Source organism: Gasterosteus aculeatus, chromosome 11 (assembly GCF_964276395.1).
Source record: "Gasterosteus aculeatus chromosome 11, fGasAcu3.hap1.1, whole genome shotgun sequence".
Classification (NCBI taxonomy): domain Eukaryota; kingdom Metazoa; phylum Chordata; class Actinopteri; order Perciformes; family Gasterosteidae; genus Gasterosteus; species Gasterosteus aculeatus.
In genome coordinates this window covers 3,892,731-3,908,004 of record NC_135699.1, presented here as the reverse complement: position 1 = coordinate 3,908,004, position 15,274 = coordinate 3,892,731, and the positions used below count along the sequence as shown (strand labels likewise).

Here is a 15,274-nt window from a genome sequence, read left to right as displayed (position 1 = left end):
TGTAACTCCCCCTTCCAGTATAAGCTCGGCCCTGTTGGAACATTGAGCGACGTTGTACCAAAAACAAATGCAGCGTACCAGACAAAGGAAGTAAGTCGAGTCGAACCGTGATGCAGTGGAAATTATTTAACGTGTATGAAGACTAGTTTCAAAGCTAACAGGGACAATAAGTCAATAAAATGTGGCACGGAAGGCATTTAACGTATTCTTTTATTTTTCGCAAGTGGCTAAATGCAACAATTAGCGGAAAGCGTTTGGCTAAACGTAGTGGGAAAACAGTTGGAGTAATATCAGGTCACAATGTCACAGTTGGAAGATAGAGCTAAGAATTAATAAATGATTTACAGATTATATTAAAGATACTTTGTATTTAAGCTACTGTTACCACCTTTTTAGAAAAGACCAAGTCTTAAAATTGGTAGACAGCCTAAAGTGGGGCTGTGCGGTATGGCCAAAAATAAATATCACGGTATTTAGAAAGATTTCTAAATGACGGTATGTGACGGTGTGGCTTTTTCAAGAAAACATCATTGACGCCGAAAAGGACCGGCGGCTCCCCGGACAGCTGTTCGCGCTCGCTGGCCAACTTGCTCGCAACTGGCCGGCGTGTTAGCTCCTTGTGGCTGCTGGTGTTGCATCAGCGGCTCCACAGACTTTGCGATAAATTGTTTCCTGATCAAACTTACGTCAGATTTTCCAAAACCAAAAACCCTTTCAAACGGACGCAGCTCCTCTCTTTGGTTGAGTTGGTGCATCTCGCTGTATCGCTCTTTCCTGTGTTTTCATGTAGCAACAGAGTTACTTCTTGTTGTGAGCTGCACCCAGCATGCAGTTCAACGGGGTCATTTTTATATTATATATGTGTCACAAGCTGTAGTGTCGTTGTGTTTTACCCTGTTAAAAGAGTCTTTGTTGAGGGTTATTCATTGTTGTTATAAAGTTATAACCATGATTTAATCTCAACACACGTAAGACAAGTAGCTCCGACCCCTGAAACTTGATCAAACGGACCTGTAAGAAATCCGACATGGCCATAGGGGGCAATATTAAAGCAGACAAAAATAAAATATGGAAACCACTGTCCTGTATCACACACACAGGCTCTAACACGTATTGTGCTTGGTGTGAAGTTTTTTATCAGAAAGAATGCACACCTGTGCCTGGTGTGATTAAGTATGTGCGTAATGCACGAGGTATACAGACACACTCTGTGTGCGCCAAATGTACAGAGGACTTTTCTGAATGGGTAGACTGATTGTGTCTCCAGCTCCGGCCCTTTTCCACCCGATGATAATGTGCATGCGTGTGCCTCGATTGTTTTCTATTTTTCCTTTTTCCTTTGTGGAATGAGTGAGTTGGAGGGTCTGCGGTCAGACAGAGAGAGAGACAGTGCTCAGGTTTCTATCAGATTAATCAGAGCTTTGTAATGGAGGGGTCTACTGTATATATTTAGCCGGCGCAGTGAGATGTAGGTCAGACAGGCCGGCGGGACGGGGCCAAACAACATGCCCGGATTGCCCACGCCGAAGTGACCTTGAGGGGTCCGTCAGCGATCGGCAACTACAACAGCGCTCCTGTCTATTTATGTGGACCTGTGACACTACAGATACGATGGCTAGGAGATCTTTAAAGTGTCATATCTTTCCTGGAAACGTCACCTGTGTGTGTGTTAGCAGTCAGTGGGTGAGTGTGGACAGAGTCATCTGAGACTTTTCTCGGGACAAGACTAATAAAAAGCACTGAAGAATATACGCAAATTATTTATTTTCCAAACCTGAAATATTAACTTAATTGATTAGAGCAGCCTAGCAACTTAAATGAAAATTAATAATTGATAATAGTTTAACACACATCCATTATTTCTTTTCGTGTTTTGCTTACCGCCTACTCTTTAATATGTCAAACTTTCCCTGTGCACAATGACTCATGTGCAGAGTATTTCTTTGTAGACGTCTTAACAATCGGACTCATGAATCCTAAATGACGCGCCGCTTTGCAGTTCAAAGGTTTTGCCCTTGAAATCCACTCCACCGTGACCGAAATACAGCGGCTTAAGTGAGACATATCGCTGATCCTCTCCCGGATAAAAAAATCTATTCAAAACAAGCTGAAGCCCGGGAGGAGGAGGGAGGGGGGGTAAAGAAACAAGTGTGTGTGTCCTGTGTGTCTGGTGTCATGGTGCGTCCCTGTAAACCATTGGTGCCACACCCTCTCTTATGCTAACACTGGCTGTCATTCTTGCACACACACACAGGGACCGCTAATTGCCACCACAAACACCTAACCCTCAATTGCACCCTCAAATCGGTTGTCACAAGGTCTCACATGCCCGGATATCGTCGGCGCAGATGTTGTTAGCGGGAGAACATGCTATACTGCTGTCTGGAGCTCGGCCATGACAAGGTTCTGAAATATTTAATGAGTGTTTCTTTTTACTCGGCTCGGCGGTTTCCAAACTTAAACACACAAAACTCAATATGCGGCATTAGAATTAAGGTTTTTAAGACATTGTACCCAGAACCATTGGCTTCTAAAGAAAGGGCTTCTTAAGGGCTTCTTGTAAGACAAGGACCCCCTTGAAGTGCCCACTCCACCTTAAAGACTATCACTGGAAACCATGACTATTGCGCGTTCTATTTGACCCTGTTTGGAATCTAGATGGAATATAAGTCTTCTGTAGAACCCTCAAAGTGGGTTGGAACACAAATCAAGTTCTATGTAGAACCTTGTGAGTGAGTTCTAGACGTAACCATTTGATTACGTAAGGGTTTTTGTTTAAACTCTTTGGGTGGGTGCTGGATGGACCTTTGGAATACAAAAGTATTATGAGTAGAACCTCTGTCGGTGGGTTCTAGGTGTATACAACTGACTGCCAACCCACTTCAGGAACCGCTCATTGGGCGCTCTTGTTGGAACCTTTTACGGATGGTTCTAAAAAGGACCATCTATGTTTGGCTCTAGGAAGAACCCTGGAAAAGCATTCCTGTCGGAGACGTTACATTTATCAGGAACCAAGAAGGGTTCTCCTTTGGGGACAAGCTAAAGAACACTTCATGCTCTAGTGAGCACCTTTATTTCTTTCTCTGCTCTCATATTTTGTGTTCCTCTGTATATTCTCGCTCAATTATGTAATTTAGCACCCGTGTGTGTGTGTGTGTGTGTGTTCAGTAGCCATGGCAACAGCACAACATATCGGCAACCACAGGACCACACTGCGGCCGCTGGCACTGCCAGAGTTGTGCCAAAGACTAATCCGTGCCAGAGGTGACATGGGCAAAGGGAAAGTGAGATGGGTGGAGACAGCATGACACACACATGCAAAATCACACACACACAGGGACAGACGTGTACGGACAGACATGCCAGCGCTTCACTCTCTCCTCTCTTACAGCACAAGCGCACTGGATATCCTGCTATTCTTCTTGGCTGGAGCCTCCCATGGCGATAGCAGTAGGAATCCATTCTCCACGGATGCTGGGACAGCTGCGCTGATATTGAATGAGACGCAGTTGGTTCTGCCTCGCTCTCTGCATGTGGCTCGAGATAAAAAACTACATGCCACTTAATTCAAATCTACCCCGCCTGCTGCCAAAATGCACACCGGCTCATCCCGTCTTTGTCCTCGCCACCGACGAGAGCTCCCCATTTCTTTTTTCGCAAGAATTGCTGTAAATTCAATCGTGCTGACGCATGGTGGCCCCAAGCTGACCGGAAAAAATCCGGAGAAACGCATCAATCCCTGAAGGCTCCATAAGCCCTATATATGCTCCAAAAGCAAATAATCCACAACATGCTACAGATTTTGCCGCAAAAAATAACAAAAAGTGACATTTGACATTGTGAGGTGAGTTAGCTTGGATACCTTGTCTCAGAACACAACCATCCAACAGAAAATGGCCACATTAAAGAAGCCGAGCCACAGTTCTTAATGATGGCAGTTTTTTTCTGCAGTAAGTTGGCCTGTAACTTGCTGCGTGCTATGAATGAATAAGTAAAAGGAACGTGATGTCCCAGGCAAGCGTATGGCGCCGTGACCTCACGGCGTCCCGCGATGAGGGGAGAAGCACCGGCACAAAACAGCAGCGCGGCCAATCGAATGACTCCGGTTTCACCGCCGTGCCCTCCAGACATGAGCACACAACTCGGTTACAAGCGAGGACAATAGATCCGCCCCGCTTGTCAATCAAGCGCACTATGAGTTCATTCTTCAGTCTGGTGTGCGAGAGCAGAGTGCTCTACTGGCTCGCTTTTATAAACTTATTTTTGTTGTGGGGCACCGGTGAGTTACACTGGTATCCCATATATTTATAATTAAATCAATTAAATTAATGTTTTCTCAAAAAACTTCCCCCAAAAAAGCTGGCTATTTTAATTTAATTCCAACCTACATGGTGCCAAGTTTGACGCAGCGTAAGACCTGCTGATAAAACGTGTACCAGACCATCGAAGCTGAAGACGACGAAGTTAAGGAACAACACTGTTCCTGTAAAGCTGGTAGGTCTTTATTCAACTGTAACAATCATTCAAAAACAACAGCACCGTGTGTAAGCATTCTGTATACCTTCAGTAGCTAGCGTGGCATAAGTGCTAACGCTAGTTAACGACATGCTAACGCAATCAAATAGTGCTAACGCTAGTTAACGACATGCTAACGCAATCAAATAGTGCTAACGCTAGTTAACGACATGCTAACGCACTCAAATAGTGCTAACGCTAGTTAACGACATGCTAACGCAGTCAAATAGTGCTAACGCTAGTTAACGACATGCTAACGCACTAAAATAGCGTTAGCTCCACAGGGTTTTAAGGTAGAAAATCTCGTTCTGACCTCTCCACATAACGGGTATCACCATTGAACTTTGATATTTCACATAGAATGGCAGGAAATTAAACAAAACCAGCGCGATAAAGACAATCTGAAAGGATTGTGGGATTGACCCCAGGTCGGAGCTTGAGGGGCGACATAGCTATAAGACACCAACAGCTTTAGGAGGCGGTTTGAATGTCTTTTATTACAAAAAGATCCGTCCTTTTTTTGCTGGCGTTGGGAACCGACAGATGGGAGAGGTAAAGGAGGTACGGGAGGGCGACACACACAAACACACTCGTCATACAGCCAATTGTAAAACTAAAGCGCAAGAGTTTGTGCAAAAAATACAAAAGAATTTAAAAATGAGGTTCAAAATAAACACTGGGAGATTCAAATACCACAATTAAATAGTCATATTTGTAACCAAACATTTGTCCGAACCCTCTCCCTGCACACATTAAAACACAACGCGGTCAGAGCTGCAGCCAGTTTTCTGCTCTATTTCCAACATTATAAGAACCAAATCCCCAACCACGGGCTACGCAACAACAACAACAGAAAAACACAAGGCATGCAGTGTGTGTGCAAAAGAAACATTTTCGTCCCTGCACTGTAGAACCCCCACCCTAAAATGTCCTCAGGATGGAATATGTAAAAACACAGACACCTAATGCGGAATAAGTAGGGACTAAATAGGACTTACCACTAAGGCATTGTTTAGAAGGTGAGTAGGGTAATACTTTAGTGTTGAGAGGGTGTTAAGAGGCGAGGAGAGCAGGGGTCAGCGTCCAGGCAGGCAGAGGAGGAGGAGGGGGTGGGGGGGGTGGGGGGCAGAGGGAAGGAATTGGTTAAAATGTCGCACCAGTGAAAACAATATATGAGAATATATGAACTGCAGAGCAAGCACTACAGAACACACTTCAGATATCCAATGTAACGGCAATAGAAATGATTGTTGTGTTTAAGGGTTGTGCATTATTGTGCTGCGTCGTTGTGGCCCTGCGAGAGGGAACGGACGCTTGCAGCGGAGCAACAAATAAAACGGGACAAATAAATGGGATCATTAATTGAAAACTTATAAGGGGCGAAAATGACGTCAGGGGGAATTTGCGGTACAGGCTTCAAATGTTTTTCTTTTTGTTATGGATGAATGGGAAATAATTTTAAAAAGCACGCTTCTACTTCTCTTCACAAACCTATATATTACATTTTTAAAAGCATAAATATGGATGTGATTTTAATATCCATGGATCAGATCAATACGGAACACAGCAGAAGCCTCTCTCACACACACACACACACACACACACACACACACACTCCTCTCGCCCCGTCATTTGCTTCCATCACACACACCGTCCGTCACATCCCCGCAACGCTGCCGCCGCTCTCCACCACCAGCTCTCTCTTTTCCATTTTACTTTAAATTACAGTTAATAATTCATTTGATTGTGTTCTAAATTGGTGCCACATTGGAGGTGCAGGCTCCAATTTCTTAATTATTAACAGCAATTCGACAGAGAAAAATGTACCTCTCTTGTCTGCGAGGCAAGCTTGGTGTGTGTGTGTGTGTGTGTGTATGTGTGTGTGTGTGTGTGTGTGTGTGTGTGTGTGTGTGTGTGTGGGTGAGGAGAAAATTGTTTCTTTTCTGCACAACACACACATATGGTAAAACATTTGAGAAAAATAAATAAACAAGCGGTTCTGGTTGAGCTCGGTGCGATTTGCCCTCGCCGGCGGTTTGGACCTGAGCGGGAATCTATTTCACACACAAAAAAAAAAAAATGAAACTCCTTTTGTTCACAAGTTTTATCCGCTGTGAAAGATTGTGTTTATAAATCACAGATAAAGTCATCAAAGCCTGTGCGGGAAATATTCAGAAACACACTCTCACACACACACACACACACGCACAGAAGTCATCCTCTCGGCCTGTGGTGCTGCGCCGGGTCGGTGGGAGCCTGCCTACGAGTGCGGAAGTCTCTTTTTAATAAAAAAGCGCTGTGAGAATCAGGGTTGAGTTCCACTTGAAACGGGCCGCCGGCGGGCCGCTGTCAGACCCGGCCAACCGGGGATAAACAAGCCGCGCTTTACGGGACTCCCAGCAGCCGCGTGACCCGGCCCGGCTGCCCCCGGCTACACGGGGGGAACCTTCCAAACAAAGCCAAATTAAATGACCGCCGTCGTCTGCAAAAACCAAAATAATAATAATTTAAACTAGGGATGAGAGAGATTTTAATGTATGTGTAGGGGTGGTAACAAACGGTATGGAGCAGCAGTGTGAGAGGGATTGTGGGATTTGGGGAAATGCGCATAAGAAGTGAGGGGTTGAAGTTCCGTGAGGTGCATTTTTCTCTCTCTCCTCTTCTTCGTACACGTGGTGTTTGTGTGATGGTGAAATTTACATTTTCATAAGATTTAATCAGAGCAAATGAAAAGAGTGGGAGTAAGTAACTGAAAAGCGTTCCAGAGGCTCCTGTGGTCGCACCTGAAGAGACAATTTACCCACAAGCTCCAACGGCCACTCCACAATACTTTCGGGGGGGGGGTCATTTCCTCCAAATAGCATGTCGAATGTAATGTAAAAAAGGCAACAAGCTTAACATCCGGCAATTAGATATCACATATAAGTGACATTTAATTTGTAAAATTAAAAAACACATTCTGGGGGGCGACAAGTACTAAGGACACGATCAATGCAGCTCCTGTTGAACTCTTTGTTCCAAGTGCAGTAAACTTCCAATAATTAACTGTGTCGCAGAAAAGATCCAGATTTTTTTTTTTTTTGTATCGTTCTGTCTCGGAAGAGTTATTCACGCGCACGCGCACGCAGGTCCAACGTGTGTTTGTGTCCTTCGCGGTCTCAGCTCCACATGACATGCAGCTCCCAATAAATAATTAATAACATTTATAACAAGGAAACGTTGAACAGGAGAGCGCGCGTCATTGTCCGCGCGCTGTTACGTTCTACGCCCGCGCGCGCGTGTTTCTCGCCTCCTCTATTCGTCTTTTTACATGTGAAACACACTTCGGGAGAAGCGCCATTTTACTCTGCAAAAAACAAACACGTGCGCCGAAAAAGCGCACAAGAAAGTTCCCTCCCCGGTGCGGCAGTTCGGAAACGCGCCCGGAGACGAAGGGGAGGGTGGGAGAGGGAGACGGGGGGGGGGGGAGGGGAGGGGAGGGGGACGACGACGACGACGAAGACAAGCTTCTGGGGTTCCAGTTGAGGGCGAAGTTTGGGCGAAGCGAGAAAAAGAGGCGCTCCTACAAAACTAACGCGCGCGCACGTGGAAACCCCCAAAGAGAGAGAAAGCGCCACACAGAAGCAGATAGCACCTAAAAGTTAAAAAAAATAATAATACAACCCGGCGCCCCCCCCCCCCCCCTCACCGCCCCCTCCCACCCACCACCCGCCCGAGGAAGAGCGGAGGGTTTACCTGTGTCAAGCAGTACGGGGAGTACATGTCTGCGGTCTAGAGTCGCGGGTCAGAGTCGCTGCGCTGCTGCATCGCTTTCGCTCTGCGTCCCGGTTCTCTCACTCCATGCTGCTGCAGCGTACTGTAACCCCGCCTAGAAAGTGAAAGCTTGCACAAACTTTCAGGGAAAAAACTTTATCTCCCTCCCCTCCTCGCTCCTCTCGCACGACTCTCTCTTTTTTTTCTCCCTTTCTTTTTTTTTTTCTTAGCGCTGTTTTTTCCAAATGAAATCCCACTCAAAAGAAAACAAATAAAGGCGGGATTTTCCTATTTCTCGGATATTCAGCAGTACGCGTTTTATTGGGGGCTTCTCACGTGACGCGCGGTAAATCTTTTCATAATTTCAGGTAATAAGCCCGATCTCTCCTTCACGCGCATGCGTTGCGTTTACTGACCCGTCCGTCCGCGCGTTGCGCTACAGCCGCCGTAAGAGCACCGGACGATGCACACAAGTCGGATCCAATGTATTTGGAACGGCGCCGTTGTTACTCTTCAGGACTCGGAATGATGCACGTGAACGCATCATCACAACAGAGGGAGAAAGTGCAACACACACACACACACACAGCAGCTGTCCCGTGAATGTCTCTTCAATAACATTTCGAATAAATCACCCGAATGAAATAATGTAACGTTTCAGTCCCGGAGGATTCCAGCTCTTTCTCTTTCTATTCTTGCACATTCAAATCCGAAGTGTGGATGTATTGGATACTTGAAGGTCACGTGCAGGCCTTCCAACGGACGTATTAACTCATTACAAGTACGGAACCCTGTTTTTTATCTGATCTGTTCTAGAGGCCAGCGCAACGAGCCGGACCTCCTCCTCCGCGCAGCGTCACCGCGCGGGACACGCGCGCAGAATTTGGGCGTTCGAGGAAAGGAAAAGTCCTGCAGATTTACGAGGCCTGTAGCTGCCTCTTCCAACGAAAGGGATCCGAGGGGGCGCGCAATGGGAGCAGGAAAGTGCGCGGTTGCCGGAGAGTACGCGTATGAGTGTGCGTGCGTGTGTGTGTGTGCGCGCGTAACCTTACGGCCTCAAGAATAGCAGCAGTCCTGCGCATGACAATGATGCACGACTGGCATGAAGGGTACACGCCCCCTAACACACGCATACAGGTGTGGACAGGTGTGTGGACCTCATACATACTGTTCCTCCAAGTAAAAATGACTCGGAGTCATCGCATTCTTCTTCTTATTATTATTATTAGACAGTGGGTGGTATGTGCGAGATGTATGGCGTTGCTGCTTTAGACCATTGACAGATGTTCTCCTTCCCCAAAAAATGGTAACCCATTTGGAATGATTTCTCCAGCTTCATTCAGAGAAGAGCACTCGGGCCACGCCCTGCTACACCCGCGCCTGACTGCGCCTGATTGCACCAACGCTTTCACTGGTTTTACTGTCGTGCTCCCTGCTGGCTCGTTTGGAAACTTTCTTGAATATTAATAAAATAGTAGTAAAGTCGGAAAACATTTGCGACGGGGACAAAAGCGAGTTTAAACGCCATGTGACTTTTTTTCCCAACCAATAGACACAAGTTACCCTATTTTGAATGCGCAGTAGTGACCTAGAGATGCGGCTCAAGCATCACAGCGAGCCAGTCCCTAAAGTCTTTAAAGACACTTTTGCATCAGCTTCTCGCGGCGGAACTGGAGGTTGCAGTCCGATCCGAACACGTATATCGGGTCTGGAATAAATCTGTAGATGCTTCGGTTTGAAATGAAACCAAACCTTCCTTGGCCAAGAGGTGGCCTTCAGTGGACCAGGAAAGACCTCCGGCCAAGCCGAATACCTTTTGATCCTGACAAGGTTAGTTAAACCCAATGGGCCGGTTAGGACGAGTTAGGAGCTGAAGACGATACAAGACAACAGATGAGGGAGAAGTTTCATGCGACGAAGCATCGGAGGCTCCCGCGGAGAAAGCTGGATGTGGACACCCTCCTGTGGACGTTCTTGAACCCGCTGCCCCCTCGGAATCCTACACAGCTTCCCGCCCCACCGCCCCAAAGAAAATGCTCCTTTACCAGCCTCGCTACTCAATTACCTCCATAATGGTTCGTTCCTGCACCCCGAGACACTCGATACACTGTAGCAACCCAGATTCAGTGTGAGACTTGGCATGAGTCTCAACTCCGGGAGAGACAAAGACTGAAGCCTAGAAAAGCAGCTCCCACCTCATTAACAATCACATTTTCAGCCCCCCCCCGCATCCCCATTCCCACTCCTTTGTTTTTATTACCATCCTATATCACTATGTGGACCGGTATAAATCCACCGAGTGAGCTAGGAGGATTTTTCTTCCTCTTCTTTTTTGATGCTTTTCCCAGAAAAGCTTCATCACTTTCTTTTACTTTCTGCTCCTTTTTGCTTTTGCCCAAACGAGTCATCGCGCAAATTGTCGTTATCATTTTCGCTCCTATGAGGAAAGGGCAAAGTCCCCCCCACCCACCACACACACACACACACACACACACACACACACACACAGTTGTACTTTCTTCGTCTTCTTCAACGTGCGTGTGGAAATAATGATTGTAATGGTTTGCAGCTGAGTAGAGGGAGCTGTGAATGACATTATGATTGTGGTGCAATTACCAAGAGCATAAAAACAGACTGCCAGTCAGAGTAATGAGTAATGACTCAAATACCATATTTCATACAACACATGAGAGAATGAAGAGTAATAATACTAATGCTCCTAAGACATATCATTATACTAATGCTAATAATAGTAATAGTAATAACCAAAAGAAATGGATGGAATGAATTTTGGAATGGAATGAAAATAAAAATGTAAAAAAATGGAATGAAAATAAAAATATAACACATACAAGCATAATAAAAACGAGAACTACATTAAAATAATACAATATGTAATTATGACGATAATAGCATGCTGATAATAGCAAAATGAACAGTGACAATAATAATAATAATAGATGCATACCCTGTATGAATCGGATACTACAAAGCATTCAGGCATCCCCGGGCCTCTGGTGGGTTCCTCGTTCAACAGAAAGGTTTCGGTTGCCTGAAATATAACACAACAGTCATTTATTTTTTTATTGATGCCATCTTTATTTTCATGAAATTCAAAAGACAGCGAAAAGCGGTAAATGCTGGTTATGCATGTGAGTATCCTGCTCATCCGTTTACTTTCTATATTTAGCTGTTTATTACTTAACCTCAAGTCCAACACACTACCAGATATGTTCTTGAGAAAGATTCCACACACAAACACACACACACGCACACAGAGTAGATGGTGTGTGCTGCCTGCCATGTAGCCATATGCTTTGAGGGCCCGAGGCCCCGGCCCTGCCGGTCACCACCACGTGAATGTGGGAGCAGAGCGTTTAGCCGCCGTATCGGCACACAATACTCCGGCACAATGGCCTTTCCTGTCCCTGCTATTTCACCTGCATGGTCACTTTTCTGTCAACGCACACTGATTCAGCACAAATCATTCACACACACACACACACACACGCACACAGAAGCCATACGTCTGCCCGCACGCGGGCACAAACACAGGCGCCTTGGCCAGATCGCTACGCTGCATCCGCTGATAGATGCAGCTGAAGTGTTTGTTCGAAGTGTTTGTTTCTATTCAGCGCGGTTCATTTGTATGCCGCGGGACGCGCCAGCAGAGACGCGGGCTCTGAATGAGCATCCGCCGCGGCGCTGGCGTCCATTAGGAGGCCGCCGGGCCAGGAGGGTACCACGGACCGAGGATCTGGATCAGGGATGGGAAGCTGCTTGGCCGGCCCGTGGGTACTACTATTTAGTCCAAGCTGGTACAAATTGGTTCTCATGGGGATACATGTGAATACTTGTTTTTGGATACCGACTGAACCTGTTCGGGCGAGAGCTCAAAATTGCCATATGTTGATGAAAATAACTCTGGTTCCGTGAATTAAGTTTAGTTTCTGGATAGAGGAGATGAAATAATCCCATTTTCCAGAACTTTACGTTCCCCCGTCTCCCAACATATACCTTCAAGCAGAAACAATCAGGGACCCAAAACAGGAACAAACATTGCTCGTAGCCAGCGAACAAAATGTAAAGTTATGCTACTTAAACTGGCATGCGAGGTAAACAATCTCTTGGTGGGAAATCAAACAGACGTACGCAGACTTAAGGACTTACACATGCACACAAGTGCACGCGGAGCGACACAGGAGTGCACTCAGAGAATATGCATGCGCGGACACATGCATAAACACACAGCGCTGTAATGGACCCCAGACTCTGCTGAGGCGGGCTGTTCATATCCTTCAGAGTGACATGTTAAAGCTTCAGTTCAGCTTCTTTTCCCCCGCTGGGAAGGGCACCTGTGTGTGTGTGTGTGTGTGATGTCACTCCATCTCTGAGTTTCTGTTGGTTTAGCGAGGGCCACAAAAAAAGAGAAGAAAGAAAGTTGGAACCGGAGGCGTCCAAGTGACAGAGAAAAACACTCGTCATGGGGCATCGTCATCCAACCTCTGGCCTGTCACTAGTAATATGTTGGGGGAACACCGGAGGGAAAACATTTTTGAAACCATTTGTCCCACTAAATGGCGGCCTTGTCGAGCTCCCGGGGCTTTCTGCTAAGCCCTTAAACTGCCCGGTGCAGCTGAAGGAAGTGTTCGACACAGCGATCGCAGAGTTGTTGGTGGAGGCCTCTGTCTGACAAGTTTGTGTCATTTCAAGTCACAAAAGAGGTTTTTCGCCATGCAGACGATGGAGCTCAGCCTGAAAGCGGCTGGAAGAATAATAATAAACGAAAGAGTTAAAAAAAAAACGTAGAAAAGGTTCTTTTTCTGAATGAACCCTGATGTATTTCCATGTCTTTATATTATTTGTTTGAGACGTATTGTTTGAGGCAGCATCACTGGGCCCCTTTCCTTCAGCTTCTATAGAGCATGGTATCAATTCTCTATGTGTGTGTTTTTATATATATATAAAGGAGCATATGCCAACTCCATATGGCTGGCCTGCAGCAAGATCATTTGATGTCCTCACTCTTTAGGTAGCTGAGATCTGAGTGTAATGCAACACTGGTGGTTGTTGGATTTTATCGGTGGCGAGCGCAGACGGTGTCCCTGCAACTCCAAACAAAGTGGAGAGGGAGGACGAGGAAACCTTCACAACTCAAGCCAGGCAACAGAAGGGCACATTATGGGTTTTTTTCTTGGTCAAAGTCACAGTGCGAGTTTCCCTATTATGTATGTGTGATGTATTAAAGATTTTCGTTTAATGATTTGGGGAGAAAGTCGCCCAGGCGCTTGGTATGATTTAAATCAGAGGTGTGCGAGTGCAAACCAGCCTCATCTGTGAGCTCTGAGCTCAGTGTCACTCCAGTCCCACATACAGTGGAGGTTCAATTGCAATCCGGCCCCAAACACCCCCCCAGCTCGGTGGCGGGGTGAACTCCGTCTGTAGTCACACACCTGAATGAAGAACACGTTTTATGGGCTTGCAGCGGCTCTGTCCATAAATTAATATCACAATCAGAAATCCTTCCATTGATTCCCCGGGTAAGTGGGTTAACTTACTTCCATTCCAGAAAGAAATATTTATATAAATTCTAGGAAATAGGTATATGTTAAAATAAGTACATTGTAGTTAAATTTAACAACAGCACATATGGAAAGAAAAATTGTCAAGTATTATACAAGTTAAAAACAGCAGTGCAGATAAAAGAAAATGGGAGCCATGATGACGTATTTAAAAATGCAATAAAAAGGAAAAATAAAAATGAATATTAGTTTTAATTTGCAGTAAAACTAAATGCAGCGTTGATACCAGATGTACCTGGTTGTTTTGTTTTGTTAGGTCAGTAGTGCACGGCTGAAGATAAAAAATGATGGGCATACAAAACAACCATAAATATATGTAGGATATAAATATACATGAATATTCTGTTGTCTAGAACACAGATGGCTATTCTTGATCCAAAATACAAAAGTAAACGTCAGGATGTTATTGTCCTTATGACGATATCAAATAAGTCGCACGGAGCTACATTTGTAGGGAGCAGTGCACGAGGTCAGTAGGAGCAGCAGAGTAGACCCCGTTTATTAATCCACGTCCACTCCCTGCTCATTGGTTCGGCATGGCCCCTACTGTGGCACACTCCCCACGCAAATGTACAATGTTTGGCCGACCGTGGCGTGTGGATTAGGGAGGGTGCAGCGGGTGTAACTGTGGGGTTGGTGGTTTGAACCTCGGGTGCTACAAGTCCCGTGTCCAAGTGTCCTTGAGCAAGACACCCGGCCCCTGACTGCGCCTTTGCGGCAGCACGGTGTGGGTCGAATGCAGAGGAAAATCCCCCCCCGGGGGATTAATAAAAGGTATTTTTTTCTTACTTGTAGGGAAAAGATGAAGGTGTCCAACTGGAGTTTGGAGTCTTCCCATTACTGATTTATAATTCATTGCCTATTGCTTGACACCTTGAAAGTGGACCCAAAACTCAAATTGTAGCGAGGGACACACCGTGACTACATTGAGCTAGAGATGCACCCATACTGATATTGGTCTGATACTCACCAACATGGCTGGTTCAGGTATCAATGAATGATAACCGACAATTCAGTAAATGACTCTATATGAATGCTTCTGTTTTGTGTTCAAGTCATGCCTGAAGTAGCCTCAAACATAAATAATGACTGATCTGTTGATCAAGGCTCAGGTATGGTCACTGAGACTGAAATAGCCACATCTGCAGTAATGGAACACATGGAACACCTGTATAAATACAATTACTTTTTCAATTTGACAACTACGTGGGCAGAACTACGTGCTCACGCAGGACTTTCCAAATCAGTCAGGAAGCAGGAATTAGCCAGTTAGTGAGCGAAGCCACAAGCAACACAACTCGTCCAAAACAGGTAGTCAAAACACTTGGATGGAGTTGAGAGGAGAAGTGTCTGCTTTTAATTTGGACGGACAAAACTACAGAGGCCAATTTGAACCAGCACCCGAGAACCGAATCCGACGCCAG

The 15,274-nt window shown here is 45.7% G+C and overlaps 1 protein-coding gene across 15 annotated transcripts in view; it reads right to left on the bottom strand.

Annotated features, from left to right (window-relative positions):
• nfixb (nuclear factor I/Xb) overlaps positions 1 to 15,274 on the bottom strand; it is a 102,899-nt gene that overhangs the window by 82,536 nt on the left and 5,089 nt on the right. For 3 of the 15 annotated variants that reach the window (XM_078084447.1, XM_078084449.1, XM_078084462.1), the window contains exons 2-3: positions 11,237 to 11,320; positions 5,514 to 5,549 (exon numbers count right to left, since the gene is read on the bottom strand). The exons of 1 other annotated variant lie outside the window; for it this stretch is intronic. In XM_078084447.1, coding sequence (XP_077940573.1) covers positions 5,514 to 5,549; positions 11,237 to 11,320 — 120 coding nt within the window. Of the gene's footprint in view, positions 1 to 5,513; positions 5,550 to 8,250; positions 8,384 to 11,236; positions 11,321 to 15,274 lie in introns of those variants that run through there. 11 more of the 15 variants (XM_078084450.1, XM_078084453.1, XM_078084470.1 and 8 more) reach the window with 8 other exon arrangements.